Here is a 27,914-nt window from a genome sequence, read left to right as displayed (position 1 = left end):
TCCCCTCCCGCCGCCGCTGTGCGCGCGTCCATCGCTGCCGGGCGGCCGCCGCGGGGCACAAAAGGAGCCGCCGCCGCCGCGACCGCCGCCGCGCTGCCGGCCGGGCGGGTGGGGCGGTGACCCCGCGGGCGGGGCCGCCCCGCTCCCGCCCCGCTCCCGCCCGGCCGGGAGGGCACCGGAAGCGCCTCCGCTTCCGCCATGGCGCCCGCGTCTCGCTCCCGCTCTCCGCCCGCCGCCAGCTCCGAGCGCCGCGGCCGCCGCTCGCGCTCCCGCTCCCGGTCCCGCGAGCGCAATGGCCCGAGGCGCCTGAGCCACCGGCGGAGCCGCAGCCGGTCCCGCAGCCCCGGCGCGCCGCGCTCCTCCGCGCACCACGGGCACCACCACCACGGCAAATGGCCCGAGTACTACGAGAAGGAGAAGGAGGAGATCCTGCGGCAGCGGTGAGCGCCGGCGGGGTGTCGGGCCTGCCCTGCCGGGCCCCGCTCCGCACGGAAGGGACGGCGCTCCCGGGAGGGGCGGGTGCCGCGGGGCGGCCGGGCCTGGCTCTGTGCGGCCCCGCCACGGACTCTCGGGCCCTTCACGGGCTCTCCGTGCGCTCCCTCGGGCAGGGCCGCCCGGGGGGACGGGACCGAGCTCGCCTGGAAGGGGAGGTAACAGCTGCTACCGCCGGTTCTCTGCACTGTGCGGAGCTCTGCTGCCACACTGCCCCTGCGAGCTTGTTTCTTATCCTTACTCTAGCTGCTTCAGGCGATTAGAAACACTGACGTGTAGGACTTAAAATGTTTGTGTGCTGAGCGTTGCAAACTAGGAGTCAGTGACAGTGTTTTCCTTTACAGGAGACTCAATGAGAGAGAGAGGATTGGAGAACTGGGGGCACCTGAGGTCTGGGGGCTGTCACCAAAAGTTCCTGACCCAGAGTAAGGCATATTCTTTCTTCATGTTTTTTATATTAATTGCATATCAGTTCAGTTTATAAAAATGCTTTATCCCTGCATTAGTCATGGTGTCACAATACTTATTGAATCAGTTCCTTTCTGTAGCAGAAGGCATATTCTTTCTTCATGTTTTTTATATTAATTGCATATCAGTTCAGTTTATAAAAATGCTTTATCCTGCATTAGTCATGGTGTCACAGTACTTATTGAATCAGTTCCTTTCTGAAGCAACATAATGAGATTACTATTTTTTCAACCAGATCATTCCAACATACCAATTATGCAATGTGTGATTTATTGTAGATCAGGTGACTGTTGTGTTGTGGTTCTGACAGCAGTTCCCAGGCTAAATTAGCTCTTTAATATTTTACTCCCTTGCAAGGATTGACTCAGAATGTCTTTGGCCATGTGTATACCTTTGATCTTGAGTATAACACAACAGATTTTAAGTAGCAAACTGTTATTTTATTCAGTTCCGATGAGCACACACCGGTAGAAGACGAAGAGGCAAAATCTAAGAGTAGTTCTTCGGATTCCAGCTCAGAAGGTATTTTGTTTGGTTTGCACAGCTTTTTTGAAAATGGGAAGCTACTGTGGCTTAGAATCTGCTGCTGCTGCTTGCAGGAGGTTCCCTGGCTTAGGTGGGTAGAAGTGGCTGGGCTGGGCTCCAGCTCAAAGGAGAGTGTTGCTTTGGGAAGATCAGGGAATACATATGGAACAAGATGCTCTTTGTTCTCTAATGTTATGTTTAAAAACGTTGCAGAGGAAAAGAAGAAAAAGAAGAAGAAAAGACAAAAGAAAAAACGTAAAGCATCCAAAAGAAAGCGCAGGAAACATTCTGAGGACAGCGACAGTGACTCAGAGTCTGAGCAGAACTCCAGTGGTAAGACCAGAGGGTTTCAGCTTGCAGTCTGGCCTCAGGAAATGGGATTTCTGAATTTAGCATCCACTGGGCCTCCCATGCCAGAGATCTGTTTGATACATTGTCATGTCGACCAGTACTGCAGGGAGCTTTCTACTAACGCTTTCCCAGTATAACCAAGCCCCATCAGGGTGTGTACTAGGGCATTCTGGTGGAGGCAGTTAGTGCTGGGAATAGGCTCAGGGTTAGGGCAGGAGTTAGGTTAATTGGTAGGGGTAGTGGTTAGTGTAATTCTTAGCAGTAGGCTTAGGGTTGAGAGAGTAAAAGAGCCTGCGGCTCCAGTAGCACTGGGACTGGAAAAGGTATGCCAAGGCAATCCCAGCAAGGCCCCAGTATTCCTGTTCCTTCATCTTTCTAACCTGGAAAACCAATACTGTTGAGTTTGGGTTAGGGCTAGGACTTAGGGTTAGGGTTGAGAGAGTCAAAGAGTCCACAGCTCCATGAACACTGGGGCTGTAAAAGGCATGACATGTTATTCACGGCAGTAAACTACTTAGTTATGACTAATAATTTCTTTTTGATATTACATACACTGTCTTTTTTCAGATGAAGATAAAAAGAAAAGCAAGAAGAGGAAAAAGAAGAGCAAAAAGTAAGTGTCTTCGTTGCTGTGTCATTCTGGCTGCTGTTCGCTGGAGGGCAGCTCAGCTTTCTTCACGGGCCCTGAGGGAGCCTGAGGACCTTAGGTCATTTGCAAGAGCAGGCAAATAATATTAATTTGATGGATTTTATTTAAATCTACACAATTGTGCAGCACAAACAACTCCCTGTAGAGCCACTTTCTAACACTCTATGAAAGTCAGAACATATATGTTGTCTTGGCTTTGCTGTAAAGTGTTTTGTATGAAACAGCAGACAGCCATTCTTCCTATAGGTGGAAGTTGCCTTGAGGAGCTAATTATTTGAGTATTATTCCAAGCATCTTCTTTAATTTTTAATTTTGATAAATAGCATGTCTGTCTGGCTTTATCACAGGAAGAAGTATAAGAAGAAGAAAGCTAAGAAGAGCAGGAAGGAATCCAGTGATTCAAGTAGTGAAGATTCCGATGATGAAATGCTCCAGGGGGATGATCTCTGGATAGAGAGGTCAAGTAGGTTCACCTGACTTTAAACTTGGGTGGAAACTTCTTGATGTCCTTTTTGTGAATTCGTTGTTAGGTGTTGCTGACCTGTGTAACCCTTCTGATAACAAATAACAATGGACACAAGATTAATATTCCTCATTATTTGATTGTTGCAGAAAATACTGAAGCTGACAGTTTGATTGGACCAGAGGCTCCCAAAACTCACGCATCTCAGGATGATAGGCCTTTGAAGTGAGTAGCCAGTTCTAGTGGTACTTTGATCAAAGCAAGTAAATGAAATGTGAAAGTTATTGTTCAAAAGGGCTGTTGCAACAGTAGGGCATGCAGAGGGAGAAATGCTGTGCCAAACTCACAGACAGAAGTTCTAGTGGTGCTAGGCTTTCCCCTGGCCTGAATTTGGGTAGAAGAGTGTCCTGGGTTGACTATATGATGCTTTTATCCCCAATCATCTTGTTCTGTTTATACTGAATAATAAGTTTTACACCTTTAAGACTCTCTTCCAGAGAGTGAAGGGGGCGGGAAGAAGCACACAGTTTGTTTTCAGGCTGCACTCACTCCTCTGGTTTATGCTTTTTAGCCTTGATTTCTAGAAAAATCAATTGTAAGTGCCTTTATTCTAAAGATCTGCAGTATTGTGACTTTGTAGTGTCATCAGAATGAACTCTGAATAAAATTTAAGATATTGTTGCTAGTGTTGCCATAAGGAAGAAACAGGCCAATATGTGGGAAAGAATTAAGAAAGTGTTTAAAATTGCAGCTGTATGTAGTAGTGAAGAGTAAAGTTGGATGTTTAGCTCAGGCTCTCTCTATGTGAAATGATTGAAATCCCCACTTTTGTTTTTTAGCTATGGACATGCCCTCCTGCCCGGTGAAGGTGCAGCCATGGCAGAGTACGTGAAAGCAGGGAAACGCATTCCCCGCAGAGGCGAGATCGGCCTGACGAGCGAAGAGATCGCTTCCTTTGAGAGCTCTGGTTATGTCATGAGTGGCAGCAGGTATGGTTTTGATGATGGCAGTGGTTCAGTGGAATTTTCAAGAGCTGCTTTCTCTGCTGGCTGAAGAGAAGATTGCTTCCAAGCTCAACTTGCAAGCATGGAGAAGGTGCTCTGCTTGCAATGATCTATGCTAAGCTCCCCATTGCTAGAGGTGGATAGTGAGGTTTTCAAGGACACTTTCTCCTCAAGAGCAAAAGTTCTTCACAGGCAATACTCTTCTAATTATTTCCAATGAAGAAGTGCTTGTGTCAGTTGGCTTAAAGGTGGTCTGTTTGGGCAGCCCTGGGGATGTGCTGGCTCTTCAGCAGGAGACAGATCAATGTGTGGGAGGTTGGCTGCACTTTTTTCTCTATGACCAGCAGGAAACTCACTTTAATTTTGGTGAGCCAGCAGCTGACACCCTGGGGGTAGGGGAGGCTTCTGGTTGACTGCCTGAGAACAGACATCCCCAGAAATCAGTTCCTTGCTCTGCCACACTCCTTCCTGGGAAGGTTAGTGTGCAGTTTGGATTAACTAGTTTAGATATCTGTTTTGCCAGTTGGCAGGGCCAGCACAAAAGATTCAGATAACAACTTTAAGGACTAAGTATAATTTGCTACAGTGCAAAACTGCAAAGAATTACAAAGGATAAGCTAAGTAATGTACCTAATCATTACTGCAAAAGATTGCCTGGAGTGATTAAGAAAGATACATCACCAGTTAACCTAATACTTTACCATCATCCAGATCTGCACATGAGCTGGGGAGCCCCAGTCACAGCAAAGGATTGGAGAACCATTCCTGGGAATTCCTACCTGGTGTGTCCACCTGTAGGCAAGGCCTCCATCTTCACTGTGAGAGGGCCCAGCTTTTAGACTGTAGAATAAACAAGCTTAGACAACTTCTAGTGCAGGAACAGCTGGTTTCATCCTCCTCTTGGGTTCCACCCAAAGCCTGGCCAGAGCTCAAGGAGAGGAACCAAGGGAGGTGGCTTTGATTATATACCTCCAAACAAGGTCAGATGTCTGATTTCATGATTTTGTCTGGCTTCTAAATGCAGAAAGATAAGTATGTTCTTATCACACTACATGTTTCACTAATGATCATGGATATTACCTTAATGAGTGGATACAAATATAACAATTTGTTGGAAGGTTCATGTCGAGGTCAGCTTTGGCTCAGAGCCTGTTGTTCAGGCCTTAATACTTCAGTATCTTTATTTAAAGCCCCTGAACACATTCAGGGCAGTTGATGGCTGCAAGCCGTGCCAGGGCACTGACACCCCGTGCCCATGCTGATGTACCCCATGTTCCCCCCACAGACATCGGCGCATGGAAGCTGTGCGTCTGCGGAAAGAGAACCAGATCTACAGCGCCGATGAAAAGAGAGCTCTGGCATCCTTCAACCAGGAGGAGAGGAGGAAGCGAGAGAATAAGATCCTTGCGAGCTTTCGAGAGATGGTCTACAGAAAGACTAAAGGCAAAGAGGAAAAATAATGCTTCATTTGAGCTGTACACCATAGCTTGCACTGCGTGGCAGCTAGTGCAGTCCAGTTGTGATTTGAAGAAAGCTGCAGGTGCTGCAGCCCTTTCACCCAACAGGGCCAAGCCTCAGGAGTGGATTATTTGTGCCAGGGAAACACAGTTATTTTCATCAGGTTTTCTTGGATGATTCGTTTAGCATCTACAAGGAATCCCTGTAAATAGAAAGGCTGCAAGGCAAGAACAGGCGGGGAAGATTAGAGGTGTCAATGTTCTGCACTCACTTTGAATCCAACAAGCCAAAGGATCCCATGGGAAGGTTTTGTTACCTAATGCCAAGCAGTGTGATTTTTTAAATTCCATTTATTTTTATTAATCATAGGATCATTTAGCTTGGGAAAGACCTTTAACAAGCTACTAGCACCAGTAGCAAAAATGAAAGAACTCCCGAGTTCCTGTTTTAAGATCCAGGACAGTTCACTATTTTTTCACAAGTCCTTTTAAATTTAGGTTTTTCCTCCAAACAGTTGAGTTTGGTTTGTGATTCAACCCAGACATGTACATATTTTGTAAATTAGTTTGTAATTTAATACAGATGAACTTCAGTTACTTTATAGCAAGCAGATAGCAACTGAGGTGTAAAGTAACAGTAACAGGAGGGTCTGATCTTCAATCACTGAAACACATGGTGAAGAACCAAGTTGCTTGCTTCTTTTCTCCTATGTTATACATAGGCATCAGTGCAATGGGGTGCAGTGATTGGAACCCCTGGATGTACACAGGTGGTAAGAAGGATGTATCTTTCAATTTATTTAAAATGTTTTTGTTTGTGGAAGTGTTCTAGATTAAACCCTTGTTTTAACTCCTGTAGTATTTTACTTTGGTCTGTTTCAGCAGTATTACATGGCTTGTTTTAAACTCGTGCTTAGAGGCTTTGCTCAGGCAGTGCTTATGTGGTGGTTATCTTTGATTCAACTGCATATTTCCAAACATATCTCCTGGAACTTCTTTTTCTCAAACGTTTTTCAAAACAAAATGGTTTGGAGAGGTTGGTTGTTTCTTTTTTGTTCTAATTTTTTTTTTTTTGTTCCTCTAAGTCTAGCAGCAGAGATGTCTTGTATATTTGTATAAAGAAAATAAAAGTCCTAAAGTCCTGTAATGTTTTCCCTGGAGTTTCACAGACCTGGCATTCACAAACAGCAAATCCTGCCCAGCTACTTCTTCCCATTTACACTCTGGAGCCTGGTTCCATCCTGCTGTCCCCACCCATACCTGCCAGGGACTGTCACACACAGACAGCTGCCATGGCAGAGCATAGCTAATTTTGCACAGGTTCAATGCTTTTTATCTATCCACAAAGTAGAAATGCTGCTAAGGAAGAGGGTTTTTTTTCATTGTGTTTATTTGGTTCTCCACAACAGAGGACTGGTACTGGTGAATTTGAGCTGCTCATCGGGAAGCAAGTCTTTCTGCACACATTGTTTTATTTTCAATTATGTCCTGAAGCCACTTTTCTCTAAACTCACACTGTTCTGGCCTGGAGAATGGAATAAAAAGAAGGTAGATTGTAAGCATAATACTGAATCCAAGTTTGGCCAGGTGAGATCTGGCCTTTATTCAGCACCTAAGGCTATCTGCTGCAATAAAGACCATGTAAAGCAGGACAAATTTCTGAGAATGCAGATGCCCACAGGGTGGCTATTCATGCCTCTGCGGGTGAAGCTAGTGATAAGCAGGGTCATTTCACAGAGCAAGACTTTGACAGCTTCCATTCCTCTGCTACTATTGCAAACTTATTTACATGGAGCTCCCTGTTTGGTTTTGGAATGGAAAAGCTTGCTAAAACAGAAGAGTAATAACATTTACCTCCGAATCAGCCTGCTGGACTCCAGTCTGTAGAAGACCTCCACAGGTGCAGTCTGCAACACAGCAGAGACAGGGCAGAGGCCATGTACAGCCCCTCAAAAAGCAGACATTGTAATTGAGTGAGAGCTACTGTTTACTTTAAAAATAACCTGGATATTTGGTTGGGGCAGAAGGGAAGATGCTGCTCAGGGACTGGCTGGACATTGGTTGGCAAGTGGTGAGTAATTGTTTTCATTTGCACCACTTGTCTTTCATAAGGCTTTTTCCTCAGTTTGTTTTTATTTTCCCCAGTTTGTTACTATTATTCTATTTATTTTTTAATATTATTACACTTTTTTTACACTTTCAATTCTCTCCCCCATCCCATGGCAGTGGGGAAGGAGTGAGCAAGCAGCTCTGTGATGCTAAGTTGCCAGCTGGGGTTAAACCACAGAATATTAATTGGGGAATCCATAGCTGTTAAGTAGAAACACTAAAGTTCAGTATGACTTAAGCCTGGAGGTAAGAAGTCTACTCAGTGCAATTTATTTCATTTTTTTCCCTTGAGTTGCAAGAGTTCATTGTAGGTGCAAACTTCAGGCTGATGAGGAAAGGGATTCTGAGACAGCTTGAAGAGTGAAGTGGCACTCCCTCTCTATTGACCCCTCATTCTGTAACTGCCTCTACTCAGCCCTTCTTACAGCTGCCCAGAACAATTGTTGCTTGGAAAGGGAAGATGGTAAGAGCAGGAAGGCAGATGTAGTATCCTGCCAGATTCTGTTTGGCAAGTTCTGTCAGTCAGTGATTTGGGAACTAACCCAGCCTCCTGCTCTGTGCCTTGCTCCCCTTGCCCCCCTTGCCAGCCAAGGGCATGTTTCTATTAGGCCACATCTAAATCTCCTGCCATTGCTCTGGCCATGTCCAGGCCTTGTCAGCACCTTCACAAGAGCTGCTGGCTCCTCGCCAGCCTCTCCACTGTCCTCAGGAATGCCACTGTACTCTTGTCCCTTAAAGGACTAGTCCATCCACACCATTTCTGAGTACTTACATCAGGTTTGAATTTGGAGATCACTATAACGAAGTAGACACTCGCTGTTGCTCGTGGGATGGGTTTTCTGCGTGTTGGGAGGCCCCAGCAAGCTCTGTAATGGTACCTCTTGCTGTCCTTCAGTTCTTCTTCCTCAAGAAATTCTGAGTGGTGAAGCCAGCTTTCATGAATGTCCCATGTCTGTTGAACAAACACATCACACTAAGACTCCCTATGCCTAGTAGAGCTGACTTGAGTGTGGTGTAAAAAGGAACAGAGGTGCTCTCCTTTAATTTTTCATACTTCTTAACAATGAGAAAGTGTGGCCTTCCCGAGTAGATGGAATTGTGACTCACAGAAATTAGTTCTTCAATTTGCTGCTGTCCTTTCTCCACTGTGAAGTTCTTGGCTGCAGTCCACAGGATATTTTTGATTACATGCTTGCTTTCTGAAACAGATAAAATGCTGGCAAATCCTCCTGAAAAGACTCCAACACATTCTAGTAGAGCAAACACAATACCTTTCTCATTTTCCTTGGCCTCTGGAAGACATTCCTCTGTACTGCTTCTCTCATCTTCCAGGGGGATGTGATCTTGTTCCTCACTGACAGCTTCTTCCTTTTCCTCCTCCATTGGCTTCACCTTTAGACAGATAAAGGCACAAACATTGAGCGGGCACTGTGTGAGAGCCGCAGGCCCCGTCAGAGGAACATGGGCGGCAGCGGGCAGTCCCTCACGGCCCCTGGTTCGTACCCGGCCCTGCTCACCCCGTTTGGCGCTCCCGGGCCGGCGGCTGCTTCTCCCCCGCTGCCCCGGCCAGGCCGGGGGTCCCCAGGCGCGGCGGGGCCCGCCGGGGCGCTCCGGTCCCGCGGTGGGTGTGCGGGAGCCCGGGGAGCTGTGCCCGGGCCCGGCGCTGTCCCCGCCGCTGCGCGGGGCCCGCGGGCACGAGCCGCGCCGTCACCATGGCGAGGCCCGGCCTGCGCTGCCCTGCCCCGCGGAAACCGCCCTGCAGCCGCCGTCTCCCGGGGAGGGAGGGCGGTGTGAGCAAGAAAACAGCTCTGGGATCCAGGCAGATTCTCTGCTTATCGCATTTTTGCCATTCCGGACAATTCGGGAGCTACAGCAGCCTCCAGCCCGTGCCCTGCCGGAGGCTCTGCCCAGCCCGGTGCGCTGAGGTGCTGCAGGCTCCGCACAGCAGCGCTGGCAGCGCACAGACCTCCGGAGGGAAAGGAACACGGGACTGTACGGAGAGGCCAGAAATGTTTTAGCAGATCACTGGGTACTGAATTCCCAGCAGCTCCTCTTCCAGCATGACAAGAGCCCGTGGGGCAGGGGGCAGGAGCAGGGATCACCCTGCAGCCCGAGTTGCAAGGCCACGGTGAGCTGTGTCCCTGCAGGTCCATGAGGGAGCAGAGATCCGCCTGCACCCAGGAACGAGCCGTGCTGGAGCAGGTGGATGTACCCAGGCTGTGACACCCTGGGAAGCTCATGCTGGAGCAGGCTGTGGCAGGGCCCTTGTGCCCATGGAGAGGAGCCCACTGGAGCAGGTTTGCTGGCAGGAAATGTCACCCTGCTGGAGCAGCTGGTTCCTGAAGGACTGCACCTTCAGGAACTGTGTGGGACCCATGCTGGAGCAGTTCATGAAGAACTGCAGCCCATGGGAAGCACTCACACTGGAGAAGTTAGTGAAGGAGTCTCCCATGGGAGAGACCCCATGCTGGAGCAGGGGAAGAGTGTGAGTTCTCCCCAGATGAGGAGGGAACAACAGAGACATGGGACGACATTGACCACAACCCCCAGTCCCCATCACCCTGTGCAGCTCAGCAGGGAGGAGGGAGAAAATATCATGAGTGAAGTTGAACCCAGGAAGAAGGGAGGAGTGGGGGGAAGGTGTTTTATTATTTAACTTCTCATTACCCTGCTGTTATCTGACAATACATTAAATGAATTTCTCCAAGTCGAGTCTCACTTGCCTATGACAGTAACTGATGAATGAGCTCTCCCTTTCCTTGTCCCAACTCACGAGCCTTTCAATGTATTTTCTCTCCCCTGTCCAGCTGAGGACAGGAATGACAGAGTAGCTTTGGTGGGCACCTGGTGTCCAGCAAGGGTCACCCCACCACAGCAACACAAATACAAGGGCTGAACACATGTATAGCTTTATTTAAATCACTTTCTATTGATACATGAATTTTTCAAAGCGTTGCCACCTTAGTTTATGTTCTCCAGGCCCTGAAAAAGAAAAAATAACAGCTATATTTGTGTCATTCTTGCCATTAATCTTGCCATCTTGCGCAACACAGCATATCTGAAAGTGCAGATTTTCAAACTACATTTAATTACCCAGGTCTTAATTAGAACAAAATTAAAATGCACATCCCCAGCGGCAGCTGCAGGCAGATCGAGTCAGATCTGACAAGAGCAACCAGTGCCCACCTCAGCGGCCACGCCAGAGCTCGGGGATGGGGGAGCAGCCCCTGAGTCCCTCCTCCCCCCGGCGGAACCTGCCCAGCGCCCCCAAAACCTGCCTTGGACACGTAGTGCTTGTTGACACCCGACAGCCGCCGGTCCCTTTCCAACAGGGTCCACTCGTAGGGATAGCGGGCGATCCTCTTCTCCTGCAGGCACAGAACTGCCTGTTAAGGCCTCGGGCAGGGGCTCCCGAGGGAAGGCGGGGTAAGGAGAGCCCCGGGAGGAAGGGATCCCAGAGGGATGCAGGGGACTGGGGGATCAGGGCGGCTCCGGTGGGGAAGCGGAGCCTCAGGGTCCGGATGCCGGGACCCGCCGCCCCGCCCCGCGCTGACCTTGCCGCCGTGACACAAGCGGTGCATGAAGACGGTGGCCATGCCGGGGATGCTGAGGCAGACGCCCATGATGGCCATGCCGGGCAGGATCTCGTACCACATCCCGCCGCTGTCGGTGTCACTGTCGGTGTCGGTGCCGCTGCCCCTGGGCCGAGTGCCGGGGCACTCCCGGCCTGCCCCGCGCCCTTCCCGGCCTGCCCCGCGCCCCCTCACAGCCTAGCGGGCCCGAGCGGGCAGCGGGAGCGACAGCGCCGCCGGGGAACAGTCCCTGGCAAGAAATGAGGCCGTGACCGTGTCCGTGTCCGTGTCCGTGTCCGTGTTCGCCCGATACCGCTGTCACCAGTTCGCCTGATACCGCTGTCGGTCCCGGTCGCTGATCCCACCGGGATCAGCCGTTGCGGGCGCGGTGCACGCTGGGAGTGGTAGTCCGGCGGAGGCAGCGGCTCCTTTAAGGCACAGTCTCGCGAGAGGCGGCGGTCGTTGGGTGCGCGCGGCGCAGCCCGGGCCCGGAGTCAGGATCGGGATCGGGATGAAGGAGGACAAGGAGAACGCTAGGCCCAAGGAGCGGCGCGGGGCCTCCGCCGGGCCGGGCGTTCTGATGGCCGCGGGACCAGGCTCGGGCCCCGCCGCCGGCACGGACGGCAGAGCCGGCGCCGCCGAGCTCGATCGCCTGGAGCGGCCCAAGGACAAGAAGGAGACGCTCAGCAAGGTGGGGCCTGCGCGCCGCCGTCCCCGGTAACGGGGCTCTCCCTCTGTAACGGGCCCCTCCTCCCTCCGGTAACAGGGCTTCCCTCTGTAACGGGACCTTCCCCGCTAACGTGCCGCTTGCGGGGCCTGCTGGGACGGGACGGGACGTGTCGGGGGCGGCGCGGTAATGACTGGTCCCCGGCGCTGCCGCCGCGCTGAGCGCCGCTCCTGCCGTGCCGCAGGTGGTGATCCGCCGGCTGCCGCCCAGCCTGACGAAGGAGCAGCTGGAGGAGCACCTGCAGCCTCTGCCCGAACACGACTACTTCGAGTTCTTCGCGAACGACTCCAGGTACGGCCGCCTGCCCAGTCCGGGCGTTCCCGGGAGCCGCCGCTACCGCCAGCCGGGCCCCAGTGGCGCCGCCGCCTCGTCAGCCCAGCGCTCTCGGTTTGTGTCTCTGCAGCTTGTACCCGCACATGTTCTCGAGAGCCTACATCAACTTCAAGAACCAGGAAGACATAGTCCTCTTCAGGGATCGCTTCGACGGCTACGTTTTTGTCGATCACAAAGGTCAGTGAGCAGCACTCGATGGATGTTGCTGCTTCCCTGCTGTCTGTGCTGTGTGCTGGCTGAGTTTTGGAGGGGTAGATGTGAGCAGCCACGTCTGACTTGTTTGGGTTTAGTGCCTCAAAAACTGTTCCAATACCTCTAGAAATACATACATATATAGATCGAATAACATCTAAGTCCTTTAAATGAGCTAGCTTGCAGTGTAACAGCACTCTGTGTTTGCCATACCCCGCTGGATTTGTGCAGCTATAAATGTGGTGTTCTTGTCATAAGATAAAGCTTTAAAGCCTGCTTGTCATGCATTGCATTCTACTATGTTTTGTCAGAAGTTGAGATTTGCCTCAGTTGCATTAACTTAAAATATTCTTTCTTGCACAATGAACACAGAATCTGTAGGATGAGGCCCTTACGTGGTGAGGTGCCACTGAGGTGGCAGAACTGACAGTCATGGGCAGTCTTAAATCTAGTATGTCCTTCTTGTCAGCCTGTGAATTTGCTGGTTTGTTAGTATTGTGAGAGTGTTAAGGTCATGAATTTTGCTGTCTGTAGAGTGATTTGGTTTTTTATTAAATGATTTTCCAAATACAATTATTTTTTTATGCTAAGTAGTCTCTTCTAGTGTTGTATATTTCTTGTGTGACTTACCTTTCTGCTTTAGCTATGGGAAATATAATCTATTTTATATCTGTTTCATCTTTATTTTAATGTATTTTTTTTCTCTCAACAGGTCAGGAATATGCTGCCATAGTTGAGTTTGCACCTTTCCAAAAAGCTGCAAAAAAGAAGAGTAAGAAAAAGGATGCCAAAACTGGAACTATTGAAGATGGTATAGCAGAGAGCTAGTTTGTTTTTGCATGTGTAGACTTGAAACTCTTAGCAGTAATTTAAATGTAATGTTTTTAGTGTGACACTGTAGTTCCACCACTAGGATGTTTGCTTAATTATATGTGGAGTTTATGAGCACTGCTTTGTCAGCTAGGAATCTATTAAATATGATTGTCCCAGACAAACATAATAAAGCAGCTCATTTGAGAGCTGCTAACTTATGAAAAGGTGGCATATAAACAACTCAGCTTAAGTAAATGTAACTGAGCAGTGCATGATGCAAATACTTCTCATGCTACAGTATCTCTTCTTTCCTCCCCCCCCCCCTCCCCCCCCCCCCCCTTTTTCCCTTCTCTTCTGTGTAGATCCGGAATACAAGAAGTTTTTGGAAAGTTACAGTGCAGATGATGAAAAATTAACCTCCACTCCTGAAACTTTGTTGGAGGAAATAGAGGCAAGAAACAAAGAGCTAATAGGTATGGAAATCTGTACTATAGTTATATTTTCCTAGATCACAAAGAAACAAATATGTTTTGTAATTTGAAGCTCAGCCTGGAGGAGATTCAATCCTTTTGTGTGCCTGCTTACTATTTGTTTAACATTTAGGCTAATATTATTGTGTGTTTTGTTTTGTTCCCATGCTCTAAATTATTCTGTAGGTATAGGTTTTAGTTGACAAGGTTCCTTCCTGTTGCAGATGTTTGTTAGCCAGACCAGACTGTGGAGTGGCTGCATTTCAGTGAGATGCAGTGGTGTTTAATGCACAGTGCTGTGATCAGCGATGTTCCATGCAGGCACAAGTTTAGAGGTAGTGTAGTTGGGTGAAATACTACCAAAAAATGACCAGGTTGCTCTTTTTAAATATCTTACAGGGATCTCTTTAAAAATGAGAGTGTCTGGAAAAAACCTAATGCAGACTGAATGTAGAGATAGGTGTAATGGATATCCTATTAGTATCCTAAAGAAGTTTATAGAATGCTAATAGTTGCCATTGTTTGGAGATAGGTTTGGAATATTTGTTTCACTGCTGTGTTGCTGTATGACAGGCAGGGGAATGTGTAAAGCTGCTTCACTTCATATAGAGCTCTGTTGTAGGTATTGCACTGTTGGATAAGTCAAGATACTTACATTTGTTTCATCTATTCTCCAGCTAAAAAGACTACTCCTTTATTGAACTTCTTGAAAAACAAACAGGTAAGACTTACCTCCAGAATTTTCTTGTTGTTTGCAAGTACAATTTGCTCATTGTACATTGATACAATTCTGCCCTTCCTTTGGAAGAAGGAGCTTTTGACCCAAACTGTCAGCTTCTGGTTCATATATTTTAAAGGAGTAGAGTGTTGGAATGGTGGTGCTTTGTGTACGTTCTGATCACAGCAAAGTGCCTCTTTTTGCACTGACAAAACAGATTCCATTTTAGTGCTTCCATTTTTAGAGCAGTATGGCTGAGGTCCTTGTAGATGATCTTTCTCCTAGCACATAATGTTATTTTAACTTAATGCAATAGAGAAAATCAGAGGTGGGGCAGATTTAATTAAAATTTGAATGATAAAGGCTGAGGCCAGTGATGTATTTGAGTTTTTAAAGACAGTACAATTTTAAAGACAGTACAAATTAAGGCTTATGAGTAAAAAAAATACTGCTGCAACAGGTTCACAACTGCTGTTCAGGTTCACAACAACAACAGAGATGACAGGACTTTTTTTTTTTCCTTTTATAATAGAGGTAGCTTTGAGGTGAGTTGTTTGATGGCTTAAAGAGATGTTTTCTGGTGTGGAGAGACACTTTCTCTTTGTTTTTGCATACACAGAGACTGAGAGAAGAAAAAAGAGAGGAGAGAAGGAGGAGAGAATTAGAAAGAAAAAGACAAAGAGAAGAAGAAAGAAGAAAATGGAAAGAAGAGGAGAGAAGGAAGAGAAAAGAAGCAGAAAAATTGAAGAAAGTAGACAGATGCCCAGAAAAAGAAAGAGACAGATCAAAAGAAGAACCAAAGATTAAGGTCTAGAACAGTTCTTTATTATAAACTGTTACACTCCCTTTCCCCTATTATTTGTATATCAGTCTCAAAATGTACTTTGGGTATTGTGTAAAGAATCATATGAGTTTGGTGTTAGTAAATGACCAATTTTTTTTGTAATATTCAGTAGTAGGCATTGTAAAGGTTTACATGCTGTAATGTTTCATAGTAATATTTAAAGTTTTTGTCATGTGACTGTTGTACATGCTGTGGTAAACAGGATTGTGAATTCACTATGGAATGGAGACTATTTTTAAGCTTTCTAAAACAGCCTGGTTTAGGAGAAAAATCCTAGTCTGCTGTGTGAATTATGCTTACTCATACACTCCAGCTTTTAGAAATACTGTGATTTGCAGTAATATTTCTTTAATGTTTACTTCTTTCTGGACTGTGGTTCCTTTGATGCAATTTCGGTGTTGTGCCAGACAATATGTGTTAGAGTGAGCTTTTTAGTTGAGACTTCTGTTTTCTTTGTAGCTACTTAAGAAGCCTGAAAAAGATGAAAAAGACTTGGAGAGAAAAGAAAAATCCAAGAAACTGGAAAGAGAGACTCTGAGGGAGGAAAAAAATGCGAGTAGTGCATCTGCCAAACGATCTGATGGGGAGACAAAAGAAGAGAAGGCAAAAAAGTATTCTAGTACTTGCTATAAATATATATGTATCTATAACTTGTTTCCTGATTGTACTGAGGCTTAGGCTGCTCTGCCATGACCATGTTTTGAAATTCCTTTCAAATGCTTTTTCTCGTATAAGGCATGAGCTGTGTTCTCTGTGCCAATGCACATCCCCATGATTACAGAAAGCTCTGTGAATTACCTGGAAATTCTTCATTAGTGGACAGATTTTAATATTTTTACAACTCATTATAGGAATTTACAACTCATTCCTTCCTTCACTAAGGAAGCCCATATCTAGGTGAATGCAGCAGGTTTTTAGCACTGTCCTTGCAGTTATTATAACCATGGCAAGAGGAGATGTGTTCTCCAGTTACCAGTCCCTCTAAGTCTTGTAAAAAGTCAAAGTGGAAAATGTAATTCTCAACAGCTCCGTGATCTGTTTGAGGTTCAGTTCTGCCATGTGAGAAATACAGATAAGACAGACAAATTCAGATGTGTTTTTTTCAAAGCCAGAAGAGACTCAGCCAGCTATGCAAGTAGGAGGCTGGGAAACTCTAGTGGTCAGTGTCCTCTCTGGCTACCATGCATGACTTGGGCTGTCACAGCCTCCCAAGAGCTCCCTAGTACCTGCCAGGGTGTCATCTTCCTGTTGCACATTTACACCACTATTACATTGATCTCCCAGCTCTGTTTGATGAATCTTTTGAGCTTAATTTTCAGTTTTGTTTTCATACAGATCAGAAGATGAGTGTGTAAAGGACTACAGGGACCGAGATAGAGATTTTGACAGAGACAGAGAATATGAGAGAGCACAGAGAGAGAAGCTGAGACGCCAAGAAGAGGAGCGTCGGAGGCAGAAAGAGCGCTATGAGAAAGAGAAGGTTTTTAGAAGAAAAGAGGAAGAGGTGAAAAAGGAGAGAGACTTACTCAGAGAAAAGGGAAAGAAAAGTGATCTTACAGACTTTACCAGCAGCATGGACAAAGCTGAGAAAGTAACCAAAGACGATAAAAAAGAGGATACAATTAAGAGGGATCGTATCAGAAACAAGGTGCTGGATTTCTTTAAATTCATGTGTTGATTCACAGGGATCTGTGGTTTTTAGGATAAAAGCACTTCAAGGAAAGAACCATGTGGTTTCTTTGTTGAAACTTCTCCCTGTTGTGCAACAAACTCTGCCATTGCTAGAAATTTCCACTAAAATTTGCTTAACAGTGGTATTTCTTGTCACTATATAAGAACTAATCCAAGAAAACACGGGTTAAATTGTAAGACACTGATCCTTTTTATTTGCTGACTTGTGCCATAGGCTGTCTCTTTAAGGTGTTGGTAGAGTATCAGTAATCTGTTTGTGTCTGCTGATCTTATGATGCCTGAAAATGCATCTCAGTGTGGGAGTGTGATTGAACAGGTTCCTTAAAATAGAAAACTGCAACTTGCAGAATATGACATGTGCTCTAGGCTCAAGAAATAATGTCTTGAGTGTAATTTTATGTATTCTACAAAATATGTTTTTGCAGTATCTGTGTGCCTATTTTATGTGTCACTTAAGACATTGTCAGGTACAAATGAAACTCAAGGTTTTGAAACTTTGAAGTTGGCCTCTCTTCTGAGAGGATATGAGCTGAACTCAACAGGAAACTCATTACAAATAACCTCAACTGTGAGCAGTGTTCATTGTGGTTTGAACAGCGATGTTGCTTTACAACAGAGACAGCCTTGATTTGGGACAATTGAAGTTACTTTGCCACCGCTGTGGAATAATTAAACTTAGCCTGAAAAGTTTGAATTTGAGCCATTTCTAATACCATAGAAATGATGCCATAATAACCCTGAGAGAAGGGAGTTATGAAAGAATCTAAATAGTTTTGATTTATTTCAGGATCGCCCAGCAATGCAGCTGTACCAGCCTGGAGCCCGAAGCCGGAGCAGATTGTGTCAGTATGAAGACAGTGCTGCAAAGCCCCCAGATCAGGGAGTGGATAAGAAACAAGAGGGTGAGACCAGTCACACAAAGGAAGAGGAGTGACTGATGTGCCAGCCTTATGTGTTCTGACTCTCTGTGCAGCCAAAGAGCATGTACTGCGCAATCCAGAAGTGCCTTCGGAGCAAAAAAGGAACAAAGGAAGAAAAGGGGGCATTGTGCTGTTGGATGTTTCTGGTTAAAGAACCTCAGTTGTAGATTCCAAATTTGAAATGTGTTCTCATTGTAATATTTTCAGTTATTTGAACTTATTTTCCCAGCATCTGACTACAGCAGAGAAGAGAATCTTTGCAAAATAGAAAGACTTTATGGCCTTAAGTTTGATAATAAATCAGTTGTGGTCAGGAGGGAATGACACCTGGATCAAAAGCCAGAGCTCTACTCTAAGGCAATTAGAGCCAGTGTTGGATGCACTTAAGCAGAGCAAGCTTGGAGTTGCCTGGAGTTAACACAGGTGTTGCTGTGTTGTGTGGTGCTCCTGCGTGAGGCAGTGAAAGCTGAAGTGTGTCAGTCTAGCACTGAGCCACATACACAGGCTGGGGCTGTTGAGGTGCCAGTGGATAGGAGCCTTTTGGCACACAAGGAGCAGAACATCTGGCAGTGCAGTGACCATGTTAGGGAGGGAGAGACCGTCCTCTTCAGTGGTTCTCTGGATAAAGTAACTTAAGTTGGAGTGTATGAATAAGCTGGCTTAATAGTTGAATATGACTGGATAAATTCTCATGTAAAGTCTCCCTACATTGAAATGCTTATTTTTAATCAAATGTAGCTGGTTTGGGCATCCTGTTCTTTTCCAGCATCTTCCCTTCACTCAAGTCTGAAATGTTTCTGACCTCCTGCCCTCTCGGAACTGCTTCCTCTTCCCTCATAACTTGAAGTATTGCTTTACAGCCCAGAACGAGACTTCGCCAGTAGCAGGTCCTCTCAAGCTAGCGAATTTTAGCCATAGCTGTTTTTTGTACTAAACCCAAATAAACTCGCACAAACCCGCTCGGCCGCCGCCGTTCCTCACTGCGTGCGAGGCCGCCGGGCCGGCAGGGGGCGCTGCGCCCCCTCCGCCATCGCCGCTCCGCCCCCTTTCCGCCTCCTCGGACGCCGCCATCGCCGGGACGCCGCGCCGCTCCGCGCCATGGTGAGACATCCGCAGCCATCCGCGCCCTCCCGCCGCGCCCCGAGCCCTGTCCCCGAGGCCGCTGCGCTTGGGGGTCCTGACGGGCGGGCGGCGGGGCGGAGCGGCCCGAGGGAGCGGGAGGGAGCCGGGTGCGGCATTCCCGGCTGGCCGAGGCCCGGTGGGGCCGCGGCTGTGCCGGGGCTGGGGGAGGCACTGACCGCTGCGCTCTCTTGCAGTCGTCGCACAAGACGTTCAAGATCAAACGCTTCCTCGCCAAGAAGCAGAAGCAGAACCGGCCCATCCCGCAGTGGATTCGCATGAAAACCGGCAATAAGATCAGGTAGCGAGCTCGGCCGGTGCGTTCTGAGGAGCTGCGGCCGCGCAGGCCTAGGCCGGCGGCCTGGGCGGTACGGGCCGAAGGCGGGAGCTGGTGGCGCTTGTGCCAGCCGCAGCGCAGTCTTGTGCCCGTCAGGGCCGTGCGGGGATGGTAGGACAGTGAGGCTTCCATGCCATTTTTTTCTGTAGTGGTTTTGCATCAGTGCTCTGCAAGTGTCCACAACGTTTAGCAGTGGTACATGTAAAGTGAAAAACTGAACTGTAAGTGTGGATGATTTATTCCAGATTTTGTTCTCTGGTGGCCTCTCTGTTCCTGACGTTCCCCTTCCCAATGCCTGTCCTCTCTCTTAGCTGTCCCTTTGGGCTCCTGCATTTTCAAGGAATGGTTCCTGAGCATGGATGCTCTGAGGTTCAGGGAGCAAAGGAAGCAAAGGACTTGGATGTATGGGAAGTCAGATTGATAGTATGAGATGCTTGGCACCTGACTGTAGAATTAATTTGGCATAGTTCCTTGCTTTCCTGTTGTGTTTCTCGAGCATTGTGCTTAGGGAAATGCTGAGTGCTGTGACACAATGGGTGTACATGGGGCATGCACAGAGTGGTGCCTGTCCAGGCCCTTTGGTTGAAAACTGCAGCATAGTTTTTTATCTCATACACTCCTTTATCTGGGCTTTTTAAGGCAACAGAACTCCTTCTTGTTTTTCTCTCTTTGTCCTAAGCAGTGAGGAGAGCAACAGCAGTACTGGCTGGCTCAGGCAGTGACCCAGCACGACACTGCTGGGTTCTGTTCCCGTAGCTGCTCCCACCTTGTTTCTAGATGGGATCAGTGGTTCTTGCACTCAGCTGGATCCTTGTGTTCCATGTGCCACATCATAACTGGCTTCTGTTTCAGCTGAATTGCAGTGGTCTGAAATACTTGACCATAGCACAAATCATGGATTTCAGTCTCCTGGCACTTGAGTAGCTGGGCCATGGGTTCTGCCCAAGCTTTGTGTTAAAGCAGGCTGCAATTGCAGCGCTTCCTGCTGTGGGAGTGCTGCCATTTTCCTGCTGAGAGCAACTCTGTTAACACTGTCTATGCTTTCACCCACACCGTGGTGAAAGCATTTGTTCTTAACATGGACAAGTACATGCTCACAAATTAGTGTGCTTTCATGGAAGAGACTTTCCATGTGCTGTTCTGCTTTCATGTTTAACAAATGTGTGTGTACATTTTGCTAATTCACTCTGCTTTTGTCTTAGGTACAACTCCAAAAGGAGACACTGGAGGAGGACCAAACTGGGCTTGTGAGAGGGACTGTCCCAGGAGCTCTAATGAACATTGGTCTTTGTGTGTCAGATCGATAACACCCTCGAGTCATTCCTTCTGTGGTGCTGGAGCACAGTCCCCAGTGTGGGGGTTTTATAAGCTGGTCTGGGATGTTGATGTTAACTGGGAAAATCTTTGTATCTGAAACATGGAGACTGTGTTCTATTAGTGTTCTTTCACGGGCATCACCGTGAGCATTGACACTGCACAGGCTTTCTAATAAATATGGACCTGAATGACTTTTGTTTTGAAAATTATTTCATGTGTATATGGTGGGATTGTAACAATCAAATTAATGATAATGTTAGTTATATTCTCATTTAATATGAGGAACCTTGGCAGCTCTTTTCAGGTAGAGTAGGCTCTGTCTTCCTTTTCAGACTATAAACCTTCAGGAGCAAAGTACCAATAAAAAAAATAAGTCAAAACCAGACCTGAAGAAAATCTCTTAGAAAATGCAGTACTGTAGAGTGCAGTGCATAATGTCTGTGTGCTCCCTATAGTGTTAAATACCATGAGTTTTGGTGGGGAGTCTGTGTTGGTTTGATAAATCAACACCAACCACAAGTGCACCTTAGTATAAAACATTCTCGGCAGACAGGTAGAAATTTAAGATGGGGCTCAAAGGGAGAGTTTGCAGCCATTTAAAAAAGGGGGGAGGAAAAAAGGGATTAAGGGTTTCTGGGCAGTTGGCACTCCAGCTCCCCTGTGCTGGTGTTCTCTGCTGGGGCCTGTGAAACCAGTTCACTGCAGGGAGGTGGAGGAGGAGCTGTGGCTCTGCACCCAGTCCTTTCTGTTCACAGCTCTGAGCTGGGGTCACCGCTCTGGTCAGCAGGAAATCCCTGCTGGTGTGAGCCTGTTCTGGGCTGTGGCCAAGCCCATCCTGACACTGAGGGCTGCCAAGGTGCTGCCTCGTTCACGGGCTCAGCCTCAGGTCGTGGGTCTGTTCCTGAGAGGCAGCTTCCTGACCAGGCTGCCATACCTTCTGTGTTGCTGCTTTTCACACTGAAGGTAAATAGATCTATCTCCTTTGTATTGCAGCTCAGAGCAAATAATGCTGGGTACAGCATGTGCCAAACAGGTAAATGCTAAGAAACACACATCTCACTCAGAGGTCATGAGCTCTTGTTCCTAAGGTGTGCTGAGGGTTCTGTAAGTCAGGGTGAGCAAGGCTGGGATTTTTACCAGCTTCAGGATACTTCAGAGGTATCCTCCAGCTCCTCATCCTGTCTGGTAAGAGTCTGGACTCCATCATCAGGGGGAAGCAGTAAGTCACTGCAACAGGAAAGCAGCAAACAGCATTGCCAGAGGTGTTTGAACAGAGCCTCGCATGCTGCAGCCACCTTGACTTCAATGATTTTTAAAGCTTTTCTGCACTCTTCCTGAAGTGAGTGTTCAGGAAATAACAGCACTGCTGAGGATTGGAGTTCTGCCTTGGCATCCAGCTTACCTCCTCCAGCCTCTCCCCATCACTGCTGGCCGGCAAAGCTGCTCATAGAGTTTCTCTGTAATTGTGTCTATGGGGATCTGGCTGACGAGGAAAACAGCAATTTTATGGACTTGAGAAGGGAAAGAGACAGTTTTTTCCATGGCATTTGTAGGAAAACTTTCCTGAGCAACAGATTGGACAATTTATTACCATTTATTAGAAAGTCTCCCTGTTACTATCGTGACTAATATTTTTATTAGATGGAAGTAGCTTCTACTAAGGAACTGTTTTGGAAAATATCTCCTTGTATTATTTTCCCTATTTGACTGAATCTGCTTTTCAAGCTGGACATTAAGGGATAATACAAAGTAAATTTAGTACTAATTAAACTTGGGTTAAACCAAATCCTCTGCAGAACCTTAACCAAACAAATATTTCTGGGTTTGAATGTTTTCTGTTGTCTGTGGCAGCTCTGTTTGCTTTGTCCCTGTAAGAGGGGATCAGGAATCTCTGCAGAACTGGGCTAACACATGATAACTGAGACATCAACAGAAGCTTTAAAGAAAAAAATATTTGGATATTCTAGTCCATTGATTTTTGTGGATATGTTTTGTTTTCTGAGTGAAAAGCAAAGTTAGAGCTGATTGTGTACTTGAGGAATATTTTTCTAAACATGTCTCTGTATCCAAATTCACTGCCTTTCTGTAGGTATGAAAATGAACCGAGACAAAGGGGTGGGTCACTGGAAGGAAATCTTTATTTTTGCTCAGTGGAAAGGGACCCACCCAGGGCAGGGGGTGACATGGTGAGGATGTTGTGACACATCTAGAGAAGCAGACTTCTGGTCCTGCTCTGAAGTCCCCACCTAATTTGTCTCAGCCCAGAATACTGGGTCAAACCCATGACCAAAAGATGAGGGCAAAAGCTATCTTTAGAGGGTTTTGGTTATCTCTCAAGAGGAGGTAATAACTGAAAATCGTTTTGTCATATTTAGGTGCAACATTTGTCAGCCAAATTTTACTTTCAAGTGGAACATTTTAAGTCGATGTTTCCGGGTGGAGCATGACTAAGCCACAGGTACTATTGCCAAGGAATTGCTCCTTCAAGGAAATTCTCAATTCCACTGTTTACCCTGTGCCTTACTCAGAGGAGGATGTAAGAGCCATCCTGTGCCCCTTCCCTGACCCCTGTAAAAAGGTGACGGAAGACTAATAGGTGAAAAGAATATTTTGTCAGTCCTGTCTGTCTTATCAACAGCACTTTGGTTGAAAGTGAACTTGACACCAGTGCTGTTCATGGAGTTTGTGCTGGCATGAGCAGACTTGTGAGAAGCCAGCCTGCTCTCCCATGGCACGGACGTGGCCACAGCAGCTCCAGAAGGAGCTGCCTTGCCAACATCTTCAATCTATTAGAGCTAAAGCATTACAAGACTGTTGTAGATCAGGCATTAAATCTAGTTCTAGTGTGTTTTGTATGTATCTGCTGCTGTCCTTAGGGATTAAAAAGATGTCGAGACACATCTATATATCCACCCAGGCACCTGGACTGGGCATTATCCAGTCACTGGATCCCTGTTCACTCATGTGGAGGCTGCTCTTCCACATGTCATTACTGCAGACTGGGTTATTTTGGTGTCCAAGCAGTCTGAATATAACTGGAGTTTGCTCAGGATCTGTGAAACCCCCCAGCTCTAGTTCCCCAGAGGAAGTTACCTGTGTGTCTTTGTGTATCTTTCGGCATCAAGATGCAAATGAACTTGTGTAGCCAGGCCAGATCACCTTGAGTCCCTCAGTCACCCCTGCAGGCCCCCTGAAAGGCAGCTGGAAAGAAAACCACAACTGCCCTCCTAAAGGAGTTGTCCCTGCAAGGGCTGCCCTGGGGAACAGAAACTCCCCAGTTCCTGTCTGAGGAGCACTTCTCAAACGGGACTGCTATTTCAGGGTGTAGGAATAGTCTCATGCTGATGAGAAAGAGGAAGGGGCTGTTGTTTTTCTGAAGATATTTTGAAGCAGTACTGGCCTTTGAAAACGTAAAAAGCAAGTTGAAATCATCAGGGCAGAGCTCCACTTGGTGAACAAAACACAAACAGGTGAGCAGAGGCTTTGCCCTTTTAATGCAGTGACTGAGACATACACACACTGTTACGCTGCTGCAGCAATGTTCATCAGTTTCATTTTTGAGCATGACCTCAGTAGCAATAAAAATAATCTCACAGCCTTCACATACCTTTTCCACAGTTTCTGAGAATGAATCATCTTTCCAGAGCTGTTGCTGAACGCTAATCCCCACAGGAGCCACCACGTGCTGCCCCCCTTGTGTCCTTCCTGCCTTCTTTGCTCTGGCCCCCATTCCTAATGAGGCTGAGCACTTCAGGCTTCCTGGGATGGGGATCTCAAGGGAAGGACTGCCAGTGTGAGTTGTTTTGCATTTAGAAAAGCTTCTCTTGGCCTGGACTTTTCTGACAAACAGGGCCCTTAGTTCTTACTCTACTGAGAATCAGCTTTATAATCAGCTGTTCATAAACAAACATCAGCCCAGACAAGGTGCATATGGCAGAGATCAGGAGATCTCAGGGAGCTGGAAGGCGTTTGCAGCATGAGATCCACACACGGTGGGTCAGCATCCTCCTGTGGGCACGCAGGGTGTTGGAGCAGCTCCCCAGAGCTGAGCTGACATGTGAGCCCCAACCATGGCAATCTGCTGGGATGCAGCAAGGAGTCCTCATCCATGGGGCAGGGGGCACAGCCCCCTCTGCAGACAGGCAGTTTTTTGGAAGGGCTGTCCCAAGGTACTGCTCCCAATGGCCGTGGTGCTCCACACACACACTGGAATAGCCCCAAAAGACCACAAGACCCAGGGTGGCCATGGTGCCATGGCTTAACCCTCACTTGGCCAGGATTTTGAGTAGCCAAGGTCCCATGTCCCTGCAGGCTTTTCCAGCTGCTATCCACCATGGGTTTACCGGTGAATGGAGCCAAGAGCTTCAGCGCTCCTGGAAGAAAGCAAAGGCCTGTCTAACAAAGCCTCGCAGGGTCGACAGGCCCCAGGAGTGCTGGGCTTTTCCCTCGGCCCCGGAGTCCACAGAGTCCTGCCCTGCCCCAGCCTCTCTGGATGACTTACAGTTGTTGTTGGTGTTGTGAGAGTGCAGCTGGACCAAGTCCTCCTCCAAGGCCCCTGCCAGCTCCTTCAGGTCCCTGGAGGTGTCTGCTGGCAGGTACTGCCAAGCCTTGCGCCCGTTGTGGTCCCTGCAGGTGGTGTCTGCCCCGTAAGCTCCCACCAGCACCTTGATGAGCACCTCGTGTCCCTGCAAGGCAGCCAGGTGCAAAGGGGTGAGCCCGCCGCTGGCTGTGGGGATGTTCATGTTGACGGGGTAGCCTTTCTTCTGGGCATGGGAGATGACCTGGATGAAGCTCTCATGGTGGCCATGCTTGGCAAGCCAGTGGAGAGCGGTGAAGCCTGTCACGAAGTCTCTCCTGGTCAGCAGGCTGGGATCCAGGTCCAGCAGCTTGATGATGCTGTCCGCATCGCCCTCGGCCACAGTCAGCAGCCATGCATGCTCCAGGGGGTCAAGGACAAGCGGCAGCAGATCAGGGCTCTGCTCAGGCTTCTGCTCTTGCTGCAGCCCTGCAGGGAGACTGCTGCTGCTGGATGTCTTCTGAGCAGCGGCAAACCGCATGGTGCTGCCAGGGCTGTTGCTCTGCAGGAGGATTTCCTTCAGCTCCCTCCTCCGGGTACTGCTGGGGCTAACGGAGAACCTGCCTGAAGTCCTGCCCCAGCTCCCCAGGCTGTGCCTGCCCCAGTTGATGCTTTTGTTGGTGTCCATCTTCTGCAGCGTATGGAAGCGCTCTCTGCTCCCCAGGGTGGCAGACCAGAGATGGGAGCTGCGGGCCGGGCCGGCCGCTCGGGGCTGGGCGGCATCCAGGAAGGAGAAGGGCCGGGAGATGCCAGCTACCTTCTGCTGTGCCTCGCTCTGCTCCCGCTCCTGCCGGGCCATGGCCGTGCCTCTCGCAGGGCTGTCCCCAGCAGGGCACAGCTCACGCTGCCGCACTCACCCCGCGCTTCCCCTGCCGGCCCCAGGCGAAGGAGGAACCGATCCCGCACGGCGGCAGGGCACGGCGGAACCGGGGCGGCGCAGGTGACCTTTGGTCACGCCGTGTCCGTGGCTGCGGCGCGGCCTCCGGCGCGGGCGCGCTCTGCCCCGGCCGCGCTCCGAGCCGGCACACGGGAGCGCGCCGGGCCCGCGGGAGCCTGCGGGAATACGGGGAAAGTGCGGGAATACGGGGAATGTGCGGGAATACAGGGAGTGTGCGGGAATAGGGGAAAGCGCGGGAATACGGGGAAAGTGTGGGAATACGGGGAGAGTGCGGCAATACGGGGAAAGTGTGGGAATACAGGGAAAGTGCGGGAATACGGGGAATGTGCGGGAATACAGGGAGAGTGCGGGAATACGGGGAAACTGTGGGAATACAGGGAAAGTATGGGAATACAGGGAGCATGCAGGAACGCAGGGAGGGTGCGGGAATACAAAGAGTGTGTGGGAATACAGGGAGGGTGCGGGAATACAGGGAGGATGCAGAACCGCAGGACCGGACGGGGGATCCTGGGCAGCTCGGTGCTGACAGCACTACAGCAGAGATTGATGAACTGTGTTCTCCCGCCTGAACAGTCTGGTTTAGCACTGCTGGCTCAGCATTAGCACCTGAAGTAGCCAGAGCCTTAAGGCTGTAAGAGCTGGCCAAACACAAACTGCTAACAAAGCACACTAGGAATTCAGCAGATATGAGCAGAATGGAGATGATAAGGGCCAAGGAGACTATCCCAGGAGAATAAAGTAACATCAGAAGGCAGCCAGCCCAGCTGCAGTGAAACCCAGCAAGAAATCAAGATACTGCCAACCGGAATTTAGTGATTGACTTGGATTGGGGGATGAGTGTCAGGGTATAACTGAGAGGTGTGAACTGGGGTAGGGGTTCCTCTCTGGAAGCACCAGCTTCAGCTGTAATCAAAGAACTAACAGAAGACCCATTGGAAACATTCACTTGAACCCAGCATTCTCAGCAGGGTCAGACCCTGTTACATTGTCTGGTGTGTGTAAATCCATGACACTGATCCCAGGACACTTCCTGTGACCCCAGCAGCACCCCAAGGCTGTGTCACTGAAGCGATTGCCTTACAGCCCCCCTGGAATAATGCTTCTCCTCGATGCTGTGCTCAGGAAGGCCCAGGTTAGTGCCCCAAGAGGCCACGTTCCCGGTGGCTGGTGGGTTTCTCTAATGTAAGGGAAGCCCAGCCTGGGACACTGTTTGGCTCCTTGCCACCCAGTATTTCATCCCACAGGGAATTTGGCCTTCCACTTGCTGTGATCCCCTTTGTAGCACAGTCCATGCCTGGCGTTGCTGGCAGCTGCAGCCACCAATAGTCTGTATCCTAATTTCGTTAGAAATCAGGACTAATCCTTCTGCCCCAAAAGCTCCCAGTCCTCTTTCTCTCCAGAAGTTTCTTATCCATGACTGCTCTGACACCCGTGGCTGAACTGTCACCAGGTGGTTTTGCAGCTGGTCAGGCAGCTAAAAGCCACAACAGCCCCTTGAAGCTTTTTTCTTTGCCTTCCCTAAGCTTTAGCCCTGCTCTGACTTGCCCTGAGCTGGTTGTCAGCCTTGAGGGCCCTTGCCTTTTTCCAGCCACTTGGACCAGTTTTTCTGGGATGTGTGGGGAGTTGGCATGATCTCAAACCCCAAACAACTGGTAGTGAAAGCATAATTGTCCCCTTGTTCCCTTTCTGGAGCTGCCTGATTTTGTCACTGGGTTTTGGTGGCTTCTGTGGGCTCAGGGAGGCAGAGAACTTGAACCACACAGCCATGAGATCCTGGTGAACGCTTGGGTGGCATCTGGGGAAAACAAGAAGGGAAATAAGGAGCTGCTCTTGGGGAATGAAGGCATTAATGGTGCAAAGCAAGCCTC

The 27,914-nt window shown here is 48.5% G+C and overlaps 7 protein-coding genes and 1 non-coding gene across 9 annotated transcripts in view; 4 read left to right on the top strand and 4 right to left on the bottom strand.

Moving 5' to 3' along the window:
* ZBTB33 (zinc finger and BTB domain containing 33) overlaps positions 1-119 on the bottom strand; it is a 10,016-nt gene extending 9,897 nt beyond the window's left edge. Inside the window, exon 1 of the mRNA XM_041485243.1 lies at positions 8-119. Coding sequence (XP_041341177.1) covers positions 8-32 — 25 coding nt within the window. The 5' untranslated portion in view covers positions 33-119. The remainder of the gene's footprint in view (positions 1-7) is intronic.
* Positions 120-173: 54 nt separating this feature from the next.
* Positions 174-6,263, top strand: LOC121363132 (NFKB activating protein). Its single transcript, XM_041485241.1, has 9 exons — positions 174-440; positions 837-917; positions 1,409-1,482; positions 1,699-1,818; positions 2,404-2,449; positions 2,833-2,948; positions 3,098-3,173; positions 3,788-3,937; positions 5,238-6,263. Exons 1-9 carry the CDS (start codon positions 199-201, stop codon positions 5,410-5,412), a joined length of 1,080 nt encoding a protein of 359 aa, XP_041341175.1. The 5' UTR covers positions 174-198; the 3' UTR covers positions 5,413-6,263.
* A 145-nt stretch (positions 6,264-6,408) lies between these two features.
* AKAP14 (A-kinase anchoring protein 14) lies at positions 6,409-9,389 on the bottom strand. The gene is made up of 6 exons (XM_041485242.1): positions 9,036-9,389; positions 8,790-8,910; positions 8,626-8,717; positions 8,291-8,470; positions 7,264-7,316; positions 6,409-6,934 (listed from the first exon to the last, which is right to left on the bottom strand). The coding sequence occupies exons 2-6, from the start codon at positions 8,899-8,901 to the stop codon at positions 6,847-6,849; spliced, it is 525 nt and encodes a 174-aa protein (XP_041341176.1). The 5' UTR covers positions 8,902-8,910; positions 9,036-9,389; the 3' UTR covers positions 6,409-6,846.
* Positions 9,390-10,411: 1,022 nt separating this feature from the next.
* NDUFA1 (NADH:ubiquinone oxidoreductase subunit A1) lies at positions 10,412-11,377 on the bottom strand. Its single transcript, XM_041485116.1, has 3 exons — positions 11,073-11,377; positions 10,797-10,886; positions 10,412-10,500 (listed from the first exon to the last, which is right to left on the bottom strand). Exons 1-3 carry the CDS (start codon positions 11,172-11,174, stop codon positions 10,480-10,482), a joined length of 213 nt encoding a protein of 70 aa, XP_041341050.1. The 5' UTR covers positions 11,175-11,377; the 3' UTR covers positions 10,412-10,479.
* Positions 11,378-11,424: 47 nt separating this feature from the next.
* On the top strand, positions 11,425-17,981 carry UPF3B (UPF3B regulator of nonsense mediated mRNA decay). 2 transcript variants are annotated; one of them, XM_041485114.1, is made up of 10 exons: positions 11,432-11,781; positions 12,002-12,108; positions 12,221-12,327; positions 13,055-13,153; positions 13,518-13,628; positions 14,303-14,346; positions 14,963-15,151; positions 15,647-15,798; positions 16,523-16,835; positions 17,667-17,981. In XM_041485114.1, exons 1-10 carry the CDS (start codon positions 11,602-11,604, stop codon positions 17,811-17,813), a joined length of 1,449 nt encoding a protein of 482 aa, XP_041341048.1. In that variant the 5' UTR covers positions 11,432-11,601; the 3' UTR covers positions 17,814-17,981. The 2 variants fall into 2 exon arrangements, with proteins under 2 accessions (XP_041341049.1, XP_041341048.1); XM_041485115.1 differs by lacking the exon at positions 17,667-17,981 and having other exon boundaries at positions 11,425-11,781; positions 16,521-16,688.
* RPL39 (ribosomal protein L39) lies at positions 17,861-20,760 on the top strand. The gene is made up of 3 exons (XM_041485117.1): positions 17,861-18,900; positions 19,116-19,219; positions 20,458-20,760. The coding sequence occupies exons 1-3, from the start codon at positions 18,898-18,900 to the stop codon at positions 20,504-20,506; spliced, it is 156 nt and encodes a 51-aa protein (XP_041341051.1). The 5' UTR covers positions 17,861-18,897; the 3' UTR covers positions 20,507-20,760.
* On the top strand, positions 20,212-20,343 carry LOC121363271. The gene has a single exon (XR_005956673.1). It is a non-coding gene; the product is annotated as a small nucleolar RNA SNORA69 (small nucleolar RNA).
* Positions 20,761-24,007: 3,247 nt separating the features above from the next.
* SOWAHD (sosondowah ankyrin repeat domain family member D) lies at positions 24,008-25,991 on the bottom strand. The gene has a single exon (XM_041485263.1). The coding sequence runs from the start codon at positions 25,945-25,947 to the stop codon at positions 24,937-24,939; it is 1,011 nt and encodes a 336-aa protein (XP_041341197.1). The 5' UTR covers positions 25,948-25,991; the 3' UTR covers positions 24,008-24,936.
* Between the last annotated feature and the right edge of the window lie 1,923 nt (positions 25,992-27,914).

The sequence above is a fragment of the Pyrgilauda ruficollis genome, unplaced genomic scaffold (assembly GCF_017590135.1).
Source record: "Pyrgilauda ruficollis isolate IOZ18807 unplaced genomic scaffold, ASM1759013v1 scaffold7, whole genome shotgun sequence".
Classification (NCBI taxonomy): Eukaryota; Metazoa; Chordata; class Aves; order Passeriformes; family Passeridae; genus Pyrgilauda; species Pyrgilauda ruficollis.
This window is presented reverse-complemented; position numbering and strand designations above follow the sequence as displayed.